This window comes from Chrysemys picta, chromosome 1 (genome assembly GCF_011386835.1).
Source record: "Chrysemys picta bellii isolate R12L10 chromosome 1, ASM1138683v2, whole genome shotgun sequence".
Taxonomy (NCBI): Eukaryota; Metazoa; Chordata; order Testudines; family Emydidae; genus Chrysemys; species Chrysemys picta.
This window is the reverse complement of record NC_088791.1, coordinates 103612789-103629669: the sequence shown is the minus strand read 5'-3', so window position 1 is coordinate 103629669 and position 16881 is coordinate 103612789. Positions and strand designations below refer to the sequence as shown.

Here is a 16881-nt window from a genome sequence, read left to right as displayed (position 1 = left end):
GAACACATGTCTGATTGTACTTGTTCTAACAGAATGATAACAGGGTGACTTCCAGTGACCTTTCATTGGCACAGCTTTCTTTAGCACATATAGTTATAAGGAAGCCCATATTGTATGTATTTACAGCATTTTTTTCAAGATCTCAATGCCCGTATCTCAGGAACTTTCTGATAATCTCTAAGCATTGTAAAGAACTCTTATTCTTTGAGTGATGGTCCCTGTTGTATTCCGCTATGGATTACACATCCGCCTGGTGCCAGAGAATTTGAAAGCAGTGTCCATTGGTCTGCACATGCACCCTGGCTCGCCTCGTGCCTCCAAGGGGATAAAGGATGGGGCGGACCAACTGCCTCTCCAGTTCCTTCTCACTGCTGCGTGGTCCGAACGGAACCTTTACGTTTCCACAGCTTCAGTTTAGTTCTACAAAATAAAAATCATCTAGTTTGTAAATAGTGTTAACAGTTCTAATAGTTTTTACTGTTTTAGCATTTAATTAGTCTAAAAACCCCGGGGCACCAGACTATGCCCAGGACTCCAGGCTTCAAACTCTGCTTCCTGCCCATGATCCTTCTCAGTCAGCGGCAACCACCAGTGCTACCTGTACTGCCTTGGGGCAGCTCACTGCACCTCGCCGCGATGTATCGGCTGATCATTCCTCAGCCATACCCAAGAAGTACAGGAATTTTATCTCTGCAAATACCTCATGGAGAAGGCCAGAGAAGAAGGACCCAGACTGAAGAGGGACAAGTCTCTCCATACCCTAAAGGATTCCAGGGCTACCCTCCACTTGCTGAAGATATACACACCTGCCCTTAAGAAGAAGTTTCATTGCCCATTGGTTAAATCTAGACACATGGCTCAGCAGTTTTTCCTTCAGAAGGCCTATGAACCACCACGTAGGAGACAGAGGTTTCAAAAGTCCTGCTTCCCTACACTCTCTGCAACAACCTTGGCATCTCAGTCTCAGCCACTGCCTTAACGTTATTTTTGATGGGCGCTCGAGAGCCATGAAACACACTCTTTTTCAACACCTGGAGTGTGATAACAGACAAATGGGTGCTAAATGTCATCCATTCTGGCTATCCAATTGAGTTTGCTTCCCTACCTCCGCCAAAACCCTCACCACCCTTTAGGGGACCACTCTCACGCGAGTATTCTCAAAAGAGGCAACCTTGTTACTGCAGCAAGGAGCAATAGCACATGTCCCTCCTCAATACCAAGGAGGAGGGTTTTATTTGTCCTACTTCCTGATACCAAAAAGAAGGGCAGTTGGAAACCAATTCTCGACCTCCACCATCTCAACCACTTCATTTATAAACTCAGATTTTGCATGGTCACATTGGCAGCAATAGGTCCATCTTTAGAAAATGGCATATAGTTCACGGATCTCAATATGAAGGATGCCTACTTTCACATAGATATTCATCCTGCCCACAGATGCTTTCTCAGATTCATGGTGGATTCTAACCATTTTCAGTATAGAGCACTCCCGTTCAGAATAGTGATCGCTCCCAGAGTCTTCATCAAGATATTCTCCATAGTAGCAGCCCATGTCAGATGTTGTGGTCTCATTGTATTCCCCTACCTCAATGACTGGCTCCTTGCTGCCAAGTCCTGCCAGGAAGCCTATGCATCAACTTCCCTGATGCTACACATCCTCTCCTCGCTGGGAATCAGTGTAAACACAGAAAAATCTGTTCTCATTCCCATGCAATCTCTGAACTTCATCAGGGCAACCTTAAATTCTATCACAACAAGAACATACCTGCTCAAGGACAGGTTACAGACCATGAACAAGTAATCCTTAAGTACCAGTCAAGACACATCTGTCTCTTGTAGGTGTACATGGCCATCTGACCTAGGTCCCCACCCTTCGCTAGACCACCTTTGTTGGCTTCAAACATGGCTGCAGTTGATATACTCCCCAAGCCGCCATTCCACGAACCTCATGGTGACAGCTCCAGCCCAAGGTAGTGTCTTCCCTGCTATGGTGGACAAATCCTCATCAGGTATGCATGGTCATCCCCTTTCTCCCTTCCTCTGCGGACAGGACCATTATTACAGATGCATCCCTATTAGGTTGGGAGAGCCACATGAACAGTGACATAGCACAAGGTGCTTGGATATCTCAAGAGTCCAGAATGCATGTCAATATCCTGGAGTTGCAAGCAGTCTTGAAGGCATGAGTCTCCTTTGTTCCCTTCATCCGTATTCACTTTGTCAGTATGTCAAATAACGTTACGACTGTCTTCTATGTCAACAAACAGGGAGGAGCAAGACCAGTCTCCCTGTGCACAGAAGTGGTCAGCCCTTGGAACTGGAGTATCGGCAATCAAATCACCCTATTGGAAGCCTACCTTCTGGGGAAGCAAAACTTGCAGATTCCCTCAGCAGACATTTCATCATCCACCACAAGCAGGAGCTCCACCACTTGGTTCTGCACAATATTTTCCCTCTATGTGGAACCCCAACCAGGGATCTGTTCACCTCTGAAACAAACAGGAAATGCACTACATATTGCTTCCGAGGAGCCCTGGGTTGCCACTCCTAGGGTGACGATCTGCTTCTTCCCTGGTTGGACCAGTACAGCTATATCTTCCCTCCGCTACCGTTCCTGCTACGAGTTCTGCGCAAAATCCAGGAGAAGAGTGGACGGGTCATCCTGATTGTCCGCTTCTGGCCCAGACCGTTCTGATTTCCCAACCTCCTACATATCATCCCAACCACCACTCGTCCTCCCAATGTTCCCCAAGCTCCTGACCCAGTGGCAGGGCAAGAACAAGCATTTTGATCCACATCCACCTCCCGTGAGTCCTCAGTATTTGGACGGGCATCATCCCTAGAATGTTCATGCCTCACAACCGTATGAATCATCCTCTCTAATAGTAGACAGGAGTCTACTAGAAAATGCTACCTAGCTAAATGGAAGCACTTCTTTTCTTGAGTACACAAAAGAGGCATCCTCCCACAGACTACTCTCTCCTAGTCATCTTGGACTGTATTCTATCTTTGAAAACAGCAGATGTCTGTCAGCTCCTTGCGAATTCATTTAGCAACGTTCAGGACATACCATCCACCTTCACAGGGCTACTTGGTCCCATCTATTCAGAAACCTACTCCCCAGTGAGACCTAAACCTCGTTCTCTCTGTACTCATGAGGCTCCACTTTGAGCCTTTAGCTACTTGCTCCATGTCCCTTCTTTCCATAAAGGTTGCTTTCCTTCTAGCCATCACCTCAGCGAGTAGGGTTGATGAACTTGGAGTGGTGATGACAGATCCTCCATGCACAAATTCCATAAGGATAAGGTTTATTTGTGTCTATACCCCAAATACCCCCTGAAGTAGCGTAGGAATTTAAGCTTAATCAATCCATTCAGTTACCTGTGATCTTCCCAAAACTGCATGCTTCCACAGAGGAATAAAGACTCCACTCCCTCAGTGTTTGGTGAGCCTTGGATTTTTACCTACAGAGAACAAAACCAATCAATTATTCCCCAAGACTGTTTGTTTGTCGCTATAGAAAAAAGAATCAGAGGGCATGTCCTCTCCATCCAGAGAATCTCCAAATAGATTTCTGGCTGCATTCTACTCTCCGCTTTCTAACCTTGTTCCACCAGAGCATAAGCAGCAACCATGGCATCTCTTCAAGAGGGACCCTTCCTAAACATCTATAAAGCAACCACATGGAGCTCGGTTCACACATTTGCAAGACAGCATGGACTGGTGCAGGACTCTTCTGCCGATACCTCCCTTTGGGATGGTGGTACTCTGCTCAGCCCTACCGTCTACATCCTCAAACCCTCCTCCTGCTTAGGTACTGCTTGTCAATCACCTACAGTGGAATGCAATAGGCACCATCACTCCAAGAAGAGGAGGCGGTTACTTATCTAGCTGGAGGTTCTTTTGGATGCATGGTCCATACCTGTATTCCACTATACGTCGTCCTTCCCCCTCTGCTTCGGAACTTATCTGATTCGTGATAGAGAAGGAGCTGGAGAGGCGATCGGTCTGCCCCACCCTTCATCCCCTCGGTCAGAGGCACAAAGTGAGCCAGGGCGCATGTGCAGACCAATGGACGCTGCTTTCAAATTCTCCAGCTCCAGGCACATGGTGTCCAGGCATAACCCACAGTGGAATAAAGAAGAGCCGCCAGTTAGAGGTAAGTAACGTCCTCTTTTCATATCATTACACAATTTTCCCCAGTGATTAGTTCGGGTAGAATAATTAATTGTAACCTGTTATATTTTACTCTTAATTGGCAAGGTGCATCAATGCTGAGATCTGATTTCATCTTGCATTTGAGTGAATGATTCAGTACTATATTTGTCATGTATTTTAAAAGTTAAAATGGGAGGTTGAGGAAAAAGTTTTTTCTGGAGTGTTTGGTGTCAGTCCTCAGACAGCTAACTGAGGGGATTGTCTGTCTCTTCCAGCAGCCACCTCCACGCTTGATTAACTTTCAGAATCACAATCCCAACTCTAATGGATCAATTCTTCCTGCTCAACAAATGAGGGGTCCCCAGAACCAGAATGTACCAAGACTAACAATAAAGCCCAACCCATTGCAGATGGCGTTCTTGGCACAGCAAGCTATTAAACAGGTAAACTTTTTCCACTCACCCACCCAAAAATAAAAATTGAATACTATGTATATTCATTTTATAACTTACATTCCTTACTTTTCCAGGGTAGATTTACAGTGAATAGATTACTGTCTAGTCCAGTGATTCTCAACCCATTTACCATTGTGGGCTGCATATGCAGCTCTCTCTATTATGTGGGCCACATCTACACAATATGTAGAATCTCTGGGCCATACAGCTGTGTGTTGATTGGGCCGCAAGTGGCCCGCAAGTTGAGAACCACTGGTCTAGTCCAGGACAAGATACCTGATGATTTTGAAATGAGTTAATTGTCAAGTCCAGTTCATTCCAACTACTTTGACTAGTGGAAGAGTTAGACTTTGTCTACACAACATGTTACTTCGGTATAACTTATGTCATCGGGGTTAAATAAACCATACCTCTGAGCGATATAAGTTGTACTGACATAAGCACTGGTGTAGACAGTACTATCTCTCTCGTTGGTATAGCCACCACCACTAGCAGAGGCAGGAGTTACTAAGCCAATGGGAGAGTTCTCTCCCGTCGGCTTAGGGCAGCAGTGGGCAACCTGTGGCCTGTAGGGTAATTCACCGATGGGCCGCGAGACAGTTTGTTTACATTGATTGTCTGCAGGCACGGCTGCCCGCAGCTCCCAGTGTGTGTGGTTCGCTGTTTCCGGCCAATGGGAGCTGCACGAAGCAGTGTGGGCCACAGGGATGTGCTGGCCGCTGCTTCCTGCAGCTCCCATTTGGCTGGGAACAACTAACTGCGGCCATTGGGGGCTGCGGGCAGCTGTGCCTGCGGATGATCAATGTAAACAAACTGTCTCGTGGCCCGACAGCAGATTACCCTGATGGGTCGCAGGTTGCCCACCACTGGCTTAGAGCATCTTCACCACAAGCACTACAGCAGCGCAGCTGCATCAGTGCAGCTGTGCCGTAGTAAGTGCTGTAGTGTAGATGTCGCTTGAGTGAATTATGGTTTAAATGTTTGCTTTAATTTATTGCTATGTTTATTTTGTATCTATCACTGACTTCTGGGCGGCCTTCAAAACTTAACACAAACACACATTCTGTTCACAGCAGTCCATGAACAAATAGAGTAGAAAACCACGCCCTCTAATTTCCCTCCTGGGTACTGCACCAGTAAACAGGCAAAAGCCTGATTAAAAAGCTGGAGCTGCCACTAGGCTCTGGAGCTACCTGGACTCTTACAGATGAAGAGAGGAAAGAAATTCCACAGTTGTGGACCTTCTGCTGCAAGTGATCAATCCCCAGCTGATCAGCAGTTATGTGGGGATAAGAGTGAATACTTCAGATACTTTCTAGCTGCTCAGTGAGGCAAATACCAATGAACCAACAACGATTTAAGGTTTGTTGTACGCTTAAAAAGAGCAGAGTATCTTGCCACCATAAGAAGGAATGAAACACTGGTCTGTGACCTAAGAAATGGAATAATAGTGCCATGGCTATCACAGTCACGTGAGTTGAATCAAAGAGAAGATCGATTGCTTTACAAGTCCTTTTAAATCATTTAAAAAAAAAAACCCCATCCCAACTTCGTTCCACTGTCCACTTAAATAACAGTACCTAGTTTACAGTACTAAAATACAGGAACAGCTTTTCACATTCAGCCCATTGTCGATAGTGCATTTATTCCACTAAAACTATTCAGTTTTCCGCAGGAAATAAATTACATTTTAAGATTTTTAAAAATCTCATACATTTGTCCTACCTCTTATTTCTCTTTTTTCCACGATTTGAGACTACAAAGCAAATATGAATTTTAGTTCTAATTTCAACTCATTTTGCTTTTGTGTTGCCGCTTGCTTGGTTCAAACATATTAGGGTCAGATTATGTAATAGATGTCTTCTACCATGCAAAAGAACAATGATGAATTCTGGTTGTGTTTTGTTTTGTTTTTTGTTTTTGTTTTAGTGGCAGATAAGCAGTGGACAAGCTTCAGCTGCCCCGTCAACTGCAAGTAGCACCACATCCACCCCTTCCAGTCCCACTGTTACTAGTGCTGCAGGGTATGATGGGAAGACATTTGGTCCACCCATGATAGATCTGAGTTCTCCAGTGGGTAGTTCTTATACCCTACCTTCTCTTCCTGATGTAAGAGTAACACAAGCAATGGTTTACAGCTTTTATTTTAAAGTGAATTTACTGTTTGCAAATGTTGATCAATGGAAAGGTCTTTGACACTGAAATTCTTTACCTACCTACCAAACTGGTACAATATAGAAAGCAACAGTTCAGGTTTTCCTTCATGCTCCTACACTGTTCTGGAGACACTGCCTTTCAGGGATTTAGGACTGGCAGGAAGAGTAAGAATGAAGAATGCAATTTTACTCTTCTTATGTAGACACCTACTAGCCTTCATCTGTCATCATCTTCAGTTGCTGCTAATAAAAAATGAGTTTCCTCAGCTTTGGTCATCAATACCCATGACATATAATAGTACATGCTATAAATCTAGGGTCTCAGTACTATATTACTGAGGTTTCTGTATAACTGAAAGTCTGTCCCATGTAGATATTAATGTACAGTGCTAGGCTGAAGTAATTTTTCTTCATCAGCGCATTCAGTATTTTTTTTCCTATGGGTAGGAATGGGGGTTAGGAGCTCATCTCACACAATTTTTGTGTGGTAGGAGGGGAAGGAGTGTCATAATCTTGCTGTATTTTATCTAATAGACTTTGAACTGGAATACAGTAAGAGTCTCTTCGGATTACTACATCTTTATCGGAGGGTCAAATAGAGATTTTGAGCTGTAAGCTATCTACTTCATTGTGTCAAAAATAAGAAAAGTGCACTTAAACAGCTCTCAACAGTTTATGAATAACTGAAATTTCATGATTTATAGTAGTAATTTGCTATTCATCCCTGTTTCTTCCTCCTGTCTCCTGGTCCTTGTGAGTTGCTCTCAAATCTTGGATAACCTTTTTATCTTTTATTTTTTTTAATTGAAAACATTGGCAGAGGCATTGTGATAACACAATGTAATGAGAACTGGATACCCCATCATTTAAAATTGTTTTAAGATACTTAGTTAACACACACAAAACACATCACACTACAATCATAAACATGTAATTTGAATCCGTGACAAGTACTTTACCATTGTTCTGCATGCATGTTTCACTTGTGTATCACTGAGTACATGCTATTAGATACCTCACTATATTAGTAGTGATTAAGAACAATATAATGTGCTTTTCTGAACACTTCACAATAGTCACATAATCACACTAATGTATAGTAAGTGTCAAAGGTCAGTGCAGCTGCTACAGATGGATTTGCAAGGTGCAGCTTGCCATGTGAATGCTTTAGAAAAGTATGATCCTAAAGTGATTTGTATTTTCTAGCCATGCTTATTTAGAGTATTAGTGTTTCAAAGGCCATTTCTCTAATCCTGCAGCATGTGTGACAATTTCAGTGGGCTGAGATGATAAATTGAGACTAGTTTTCCTCTAAAACAGGTATCTCATTGTTCTGACCTCATGTGTCATAGCTGAAAAGACATAACCAATTAGCTGACACTTTCTACTTTTCTACTGAATATGCATGTCCTCTGGCCAGGATGTACTCCGCACATGTGGAACATGTTGGGTTGCTTATTGGGTGATTCTTTGAATTGTATAAAGAAGAACAGGAGTACTTGTGGCACCTTAGAGACTAACAAATTTATTAGAGCATAAGCTTTCGTGGACTACAGCCCACTTCTTCGGATGCATATAGAATGGAACATATATTGAGGAGATATATATACACACATACAGAGAGCATAAACAGGTGGGAGTTGTCTTACCAACTCTGAGAGGCCAATTAATTAAGAGAAAAAAACTTTTGAAGTGATAATCAAGATAGCCCAGTACAGACAGTTTGATAAGAAGTGTGAGCATACTTACCAGGGGAGATAGAATCAATGTTTGTAATGGCTCAGATCTTGGGAGACAGACCTGTCCTCGCTTACAGACAACCCCCCAACCTAAAGCAAATACTCACCAGCAACCACACATCACTGAACAAAACCACTAACGCAGGAACCTATCCTTGTAACAAACCCCGATGCCAACTCTGTCCACATATTTATTCAAGTGACATCATCATAGGACCTAATCACATCAGCCATACCATCAGGGGCTCGTTCACCTGCACATCTACCAATGTGATATATGCCATCATTTGCCAGCAATGCCCCTCTGCCATGTACATTGGCCAAACCGGACAGTCTCTACGCAAAAGAATTAATGGACACAAATCTGACATCAGGAATCAAAATACTCAAAAACCAGTGGGAGAACACTTTAACCTGTCTGGTCATTCAGTGACAGACCTGCGGGTGGCTATATTACAACAGAAAAACTTCAAAAACAGACTCCAACGAGAGACTGCTGAGCTAGAATTGATATGCAAACTAGACACAATCAACTCCGGTTTGAATAAGGACTGGGAATGGCTGAGCCATTACAAACATTGATTCTATCTCCCCTTGTAAGTATGCTCACACTTCTTACCAAACTGTCTGTACTGGGCTATCTTGATTATCACTTCAAAAGTTTTTTTCTCTTAATTAATTGGCCTCTCAGAGTTGGTAAGACAACTCCCACCTGTTTATGCTCTCTGTATGTGTGTATATATATCTCCTCAATATATGTTCCATTCTATATGCATCCGAAGAAGTGGGCTGTAGTCCACGAAAGCTTATGCTCGAATAAATTTGTTAGTCTCTAAGGTGCCACAAGTACTCCTGTTCTTCTTTTTGCGGATACAGACTAACACGGCTGCTACTCTGAAACCTTTGAATTGTATATATTTGCATGTTGCTCACTTATTTCATTTAAATAAAAAAAGAACATGTTGAAAGAGGGTGTGGAAGTGCAAAGTAAGGCCAGGTCTACACTAACCCCCTAATTCGAACTAAGGTACACAACTTCAGCTACGTGAATAATGTAGCTGAAGTTCGAAGTACCTTAGTTCAAACTTACCTCGGTCCACATGCGGCAGACAGGCTCCCCCGTCGACTCCGCGGTACTCCTCTCGTCTAGCTGGAGTACTGCAGTCGACGGTGAGCACTTCCGGGTTCGACTTATCTCGTCCAGACAAGACGCGATAAGTCGAACCCAGAAGTTCGATCGCTCGCCGCCGAACTACCGGGTAAGTGTAGACCTACCCATAGATAAAGTCTGATAAGGTGGCTATATTGATCATGTTATTTTTGTCTTAACAATAACCTCCTTTCTTTCATCTTTTAGATTGAGTGTACGGGAAACATTACACTGGATAACATTGTAAGGAAAGATGGTATTGTGGAGCAGAGCCAGCCAAAACCCGCTTCAAACAGAACCGTCCAGTCACCAAATTCATCAGTGCCATCTCCAGGCCTCTTGGGTATGGTGATTAACCTGATTTAAATGGTGTAGTGGGGAATCTAGCACTTTATTCCCTGATCTCAGAGTTCCCATTTATCAACGTAATGTATTATAATCTAGCGTATTACACCATACTCACAAGTTCAAGGCAAGGGAGAAGGCTGGCATTGATCAAATGGGAGATGAGGACCTAAGAGTTTTAGCATTGGGGTCAGAGATAAAAAGGTCAGATCTAGTCTGACCTCCTATATATCACCGGCCACCATGATCACTCAACCCTCGCACACTAAACCCAACAACTGAAATTATACCAAAGTATTACAGCCCACATGCAACGACACTATTAAGTGCCACAAGGAGAGAATAGGAGGGACCGAAGTACATCAGTACCCCAAGCCCCCCATAATGACAGGGAACAGATACACCCAGATAATTTTTGTCAGTGACCTCTACCCATACACTGCAGAGGAAGGCAAACACCTCACCCTTCCACAGTCACTGCCAATTTGATAAGAAAATTCCCTCTCAACCCCACATATGGAGATCAGTTAGACCCTAAGTATGTGAGCCACAAGATTTAGATAGCTGTGATGTGAAGCTCTAGACAGAGAATAGAGTCAAAGTTGATAACCAAGTTACAAGCCTGAGTGATAGGTATAATGGTGATGAAGTCTGCTGTGACAGAGAGAGTTAAGAAGCATGGAGGGCTTATAAGGGAAGACAAAATTTGGTTTTGGCTAAGTTTTGCTTTTGTTGATGTCAAGGGAACCAGAAAAGTCAGAGCAGTGAACTAATGAAGAATTGGGTGGAGAGAGAGAACTCAGGAGTGGAGAGTTAGATTTCGTAGTCAGCTGTACAGAGAAAATAGTTGCAGCATACAAATAGATGAGATAACATAGGGAAAAGATGTAGAGAGGGAAAATAAAAGTGGGCCATTAGTGGCCTGGAAACTAATGGAGGGAAAGAGAAGGTAGTTCAGCCATTGAAAGGCTGAATGAATGACCACAGAGGTAGGAAAATTAAGACCGTACGGAATTGTGAAAACAATGGGAAGGCAACATTTTAAGAAGATGGAGTATGATCAGCTATTTGAGATGGCTGAAAGATTGAGGAGGATGAGGATGGAGTAGAAACACCAAGGTTTGACCATGAAGAGGTAATTAAAGACAATTTAAGTTAAAGAAATTGCAGTAGAGTGGGGAAACTGGAAACCTGTGTTGTGGTGGTGGGGAGGGTTAAGATCCAAGTCAGGGAGAGGGACATGAGGTGGTAGTTGTACAAGGTAGGATCTAGGATGAGGAATATCCTAGTGTTATATTGTGTGGTAAAGGTACCTAATGGGACTGTGAGGTTAAGGAGAAAGGTGAGGAAATTGCAGGAGGGGAGAATAAGTTTGTAATGGAAGAAGTTCTTGCCTCTGGGACTTTCTTCGGGGTGCTCATGAGTGGAGGAAGAGGAAATTGGGGTTAGTGGAATGGATTTTACTGTGAGAGAGACAGGTGAAGGAGTCCAGTATGATGGAGAGAATTGAGTTGAGCCACTGATAGTTGAGTCCTACAGCAGAGTGGTCTAGGTATGCTGAAGTCATGGATGTTGGATTGGAGGTCAGAGGTATAAGAGCAGAGGACAGATGGAAGATGCTGAAGAAGATGAGGTTGTGGTTAGAGAGGGAACTCTGCTATTGTGAGATCAGATGGAGAAGTGTTTAGTTGTGGGTTGAAAGAACACAAATACATTGCAGAAGCTGTGAACATCACAAAATGTCAGACTTTCTGCAGTTACTCCTTTCCTAGTTCCAGTAGCTAAAGTTATTTTAGCACTTTATAAATTCCTGTATTACAGCTATGTATTTGCTTGTTGTGAAGCATATCTTTCCAATGAACATACCTATAGCAGTGAAATCATTCTTTTTTTCCACTTAGCAGGTGGTGGTTTTTCCATCTGTCAGTAAGTGCATACTCACTCTCTCTAAATTTCATTATTTTGCCTTCTCTAATACTTTTTAAATAAAAAGAGTGAACAAATACTCTGGATTGGAAATGTGCAGGATAAGATGCCTCCTTCTTTTCTAGCCTTGGGTTAAATGAGTAAAGAATGACCAAAGTCACAGTAGGGGAGAGGAAGAAACCTATTCTGGTCTGTTTTACAAATAGAGTGTGTAGGGTGGTCTGAACAATCAATATCAATAGATCAAAATGAATACTTACACACAAATCTCTGTTCTTCTCTGTAAGAAAATTTAAATGCAAGATTTCTTGTATGAACAAACCTGGTTGTGTTTCTCTCCCCCCCCCCCCCCCCCCCCCCCCCCCCCCCCCCCCCCCCCCCCCCAATTTTCTGCTTTTTAGGACAAGTAACTATGATCAGTGTCCACCCTCCAATTCGCTCACCCAGTGCCTCCAGTGTTGGAAGCAGAGGCAGGTAAGCAGACCAGTTGAAAAAAAACATAGCTTCAATCTCAAAGGACACTATATGCATGCGACTGCAGTTGACAGAACCTTTCACCAGTAATCTATGTCGAGGTTTGCCATGTCACTTCCTCTGAGACCATTTCTGATGGCTTTATTGTAATACTCTTCATGTCTAATTTATTAATGGCACATTAAAGACTTGTAATGTGTTAAATTTATGGTAGCTGTGAGATTGACACCTTGATCAAATGTTTTGATAACCGTGTACTGTAAATAATGATGTAAAGTTCATGACAGTTATACAACTGTTTTTTTTTAAATTCTGGACCAGAAAATCCTCACTGAACCATAAGTAACTTCAGATTTGAAGAATCAGCTTTACAGAGAGGATTATAAATAAGAAGCTTTAACCATAATACAGTCAGTTAAGTGAGTACTAGATATTTTGAGACTACAAAAATAAAGAAATGATTAGGGCGATTAATCGCAGTTAACTCACGCGATTAACTCAAAAAAAATTAAGTGTTATTGCAGTTTAATTGCACGGTTAAACAATAGAATACCAGTTGAAATGTATTAAATATTTTGGATGTTTTTCTACATTTTTCATACATATTGTATTCTGAGTTGTAATTGAAATCAATTTGTATATAATTTTTATTACAGATATTTGCACTGTAAAAATTATAAACCAAAGAAATAGTATTTTTCAATTCACCTCATACAAGTACTATAGTGCAATCTTTGTCTTGAAAGTGCAACTTACAAATGTAGATTTTTTGTTTGTTTGTTACCTAACTGCACTTAAAAACATAAACAGTGTAAAACTTCAGAGCCTAAAAATCCACTCAGTCCTACTTCTTGTTCTGCCAATCACCAAGACAAACAAGTTTGTTTAAATTTACAGGAGATAATGTTGCCTTCTTCTTACTTACAGCGTCACCAAAAAGTGAGAACAGACATTTGCATGGCACTTTTGTAGCTGGCATTGCAAAGTATTTACATGCCAGATATACTAAACATTCGTATGCCCCTTTGTGCTTCGCCACCATTCCAGAAGACATGCTTCCATGCTCATGACACTTGTTTTAAAAAAAAATAAAAAAAATAAAAAAATTGCGTTAATTAAATTTGTGATTGAACTTCCTGGGGGGAGAATTGTATGTCCCCTGCTCTGTTTTACCTGCATTCTGCCATATATTTCATGTTATAGCAGTCTCAGATGATGATCCAGCACCTTGTTCATTGTAAGAACACTTTCAATGCAGATTTAACAAAACGTAAAGAAGGTACCAATGTGAGATTTCGAAAGATGGCTACAGCACTCAGCCCAAGGTTTAAGAATCTGAAGTGCCTTCCAAAATCTGAGATGAGGTATGGAGTATGCTTTTAAAAAGTTTTAAAAGAGCGATACTCCAATGAGGAAACTACAGAATCTGAACCACCAAAAAAGAAAATCAATCTTCTGCTGGTGGCATCTTGACTCAGATAATGAAAATGAACATGTATCGGTTTGCACTGCTTTGGATTGTTATCAAGCAGAACCTGTCATCAGCATGGACGCATGTCCCCTGTAATGCTGGTTGAAGCATGAAGGGACATATGAATCTCTAGCGCATCTGGCATGTAAATATCTTGTCGTGCCGGCTACAACAGTGCCATGGGAATGCCTGTTCTCACTTTCAGGTGACATTGTAAACAAGAAGCAGGCAGCATTATCTCCTGCAAATATAAACAAACTTGTTTGTCTGAGTGATTGGCTGAACAAGAAGTAGGACTGAGTGGACTTGCAGGCGCTAAAATTTTACATTGTTTTATTTTTGAATGCAGTTTTTTTTGTACATAATTCTACATTTGTAAATTCAACTTTCATGATAGAGATTGCACTACAGTACTTGTATTGGGTGAATTGAAAAATACTATTGTTTTTTTTACAGTGAAAATACTTGTAATAAATAAAGTGAGCACTGTACACTTTGTATTCTGTATTGTAATTGAAATCAATATATTTAAAAATGTAGAAAACATACAAAAATATTTAAATAAATGGTATTCTATTATTGTTTAACAGTGTGATTAATCGTAATTAATTTTTTTAATTGCTTGACAGCCCTAGAAATGATGGAATATTCATGAACAAATAGTTAAACAATGCTGTTTGAAGAGCAGGTCTGTTAATGTGTTCCAATAAATCAGGGCATAAAATTAATACAGAGTTAAGTTTTCATGTTGAGAAAAAGCAGAGAATGTGTTCGTGCTACTGGAAGTGGAAATTCAGATACTTTTAACAGAATATTTCTTGTTCTTTTATTTATATAGTAAAAGTCATGAAGGTGCTGTATCTTCTTATGATGTCCAAGTTAAAAGTTTTATTTATACATAAATTTTGAAATACATTAGATGTCTGCAAAATCTACTCACACAAAATAAATAAGTTTAATTCAAATGATTGTCCCTGTAGGAGCTCCACGTGATGTGCATGCCCCCGTACACGCTTAACCAGAGACTTTTCTGTTAGCAGTATCTGCAGTATCTTTATAGTATGCCTCTACATACTCGGGTATGAGGGCATGTAGGAAGGAGCAGACCTGCACCACTCCAATACCTTCTCAGTTGCCCATAGCTCAACACGGAGTTATGTAGTGTCTGCTATCTAGCTGAGGCAGTTGCTTCTTTATAATCTTTTTTTAATCTTTTCTTAGTAGCTTATTTAAGTTTTTAGTTCTTAGCAGGGTTTGTGTTTCTATTGTGTCCCTCCCCTTCCTGTGCCACACCCCTCCTTTTTTCTTCAAGGTCAGATCCTTCCTTTTTTCCTCAGGCCTTCTTGACCATGGCTTGCTTAGCAGGTTATGCCAGAAGGCCCTAGGATTCACGCCTTGCTAGACCTGTCACAGGTCCTTCCCCCTCAGTGATGGAAATGCTAGCTGCCTCCACTCCCTTGCAGAAGCCCAGATCCTGTCCAAATGCAGGATTCAAGAGCAGATCTTGTAAACTGAGGGAAGACAGTTTAAAACTGCTCCTCATGGAGCGCTCTCTTAGACTTGTGGGATCCAACTTCCCATTCTGTACATCAGATTCAGCCACACAGAGTATTCCAGAGACTTCATCTGCTCTGGCTCTGAATTCCAGAAACCAGGGGCTGCATTTGGTCTCTCAGAAGACTGCCAAACATAAGAGACCCCACCCCCCTGATAGCCTAAGAGGAGAGAGAAAAGTCTTCACTTGGATTTGGGATTAGGGAGACCTCATGTCCCAGTGTAGGTACCACTGAGTCTCCCACTAGGCATGGTGCTGAGATGTTAGTACTGTTGTTGGACTCCCCCAAATGGAGGAACGCCTCAAACAATATGGAGTCTTTGAAGAAACCATCTCTCCTGGCACAGTCTGACATCACTGGGCATCTCCAGAGTGAGCAGGCCTATCATTGGTACCTGCAGAAGTGGAAATATTGCCAGATTTGATGCACCCAAAACCCCATATCTCCTGCCAAATCTTCCCTTATGTTCATTCTCTATTCCCGTCGGAATCTAAAACCTGCTGGGTTTGTCCCAGAACTCTGTCAATGGTCACTCAGCTGCTGTCACAGCATTCCACTTGCCAAATGAAGGATTCTCAGTGCTTGTCTAGTGAAGACCTGCTATATCGACTGCAGATCGCTCTCCTGTTGACTCCTGTACTCCACCGGATCGAGAAGAGTGGAGGGAGTCGACAACATTGCGTAGTGCGGACCCCACGGTAAGTAGATCTAAGCTATGTCGATTTGAGTGACGCTATTCAGGTAACTCAAATTGCGTAGCTTAGATAGAATTTCCCCTGTAGTGAAGACAAGGCTTAAGTCTTCGCACATTCTACAACCATGAGATTTTGATTAAAAAACTAGAACAATATAAACTTAACATGGCACACATTAACTGGATTAAAAATGGACTAATTGATAAGTCTGAATGTAATTGTAAATGGAGAATCATCACTGAGCGGATGTGTTTGCAGTGGGGTTCCACAGGGATCAGTTCTTGGTACAATGCTATTTAACAATTTTATCAATGGTGTGGAAGAAAACATAAAATCATCACTGATAAAGTTTGCAGATGGCTCTATAATTGAAGAGGTGGATAATTTGTGAAGAGGACAGGTTGCTGATTCAGAGGAATTTGAATTTCTTGGTAAACTGGATGCAAGCAAACAATGTGTTTTTAATATGGCTAAATATAAATGTATACCTCTAGGAACAAAAAATGTCATTCTGTACTTATAGGATGGGGAATGCTATTCTGGGGAGGCATAACACTGAAAGATTTGGAGGTTGTGGTCCAAGTTCCCTCTAAGCTGTGCGGCTGCGTAACTGCCTATTAAGCCCCACACAGGGGCTCAGGGCTGCAGCAGTGAGAGATGCCTCTCCCCCAACCCCAGACCTGTCACGGCGGGGTTTCTGGTTGACTTTGGTCTCCCATGCAAACTTAGGGTATGTCTACACTACGGGATTAATCC

General features: G+C 42.0%; 1 protein-coding gene across 8 annotated transcripts in view; it reads left to right on the top strand.

Annotated features, from left to right (window-relative positions):
• The window catches only part of TRIM24 (tripartite motif containing 24), a 138223-nt gene that overhangs the window by 97727 nt on the left and 23615 nt on the right, over positions 1 to 16881 (top strand). For 6 of the 8 annotated variants that reach the window (XR_010597938.1, XR_010597936.1, XM_065581852.1 and 3 more), the window contains 4 exons: positions 4434 to 4601; positions 6543 to 6722; positions 9866 to 10001; positions 12331 to 12403. Coding sequence is in view for 5 of the 8 variants with exons in the window: in XM_065581852.1 (XP_065437924.1) it covers positions 4434 to 4601; positions 6543 to 6722; positions 9866 to 10001; positions 12331 to 12403 (557 nt within the window). In the remaining 3 variants the exon portion in view is untranslated. The remainder of the gene's footprint in view (positions 1 to 4433; positions 4602 to 6542; positions 6723 to 9865; positions 10002 to 12330; positions 12404 to 16881) is intronic. The other 2 variants (XR_010597937.1, XM_065581845.1) reach the window with 1 other exon arrangement.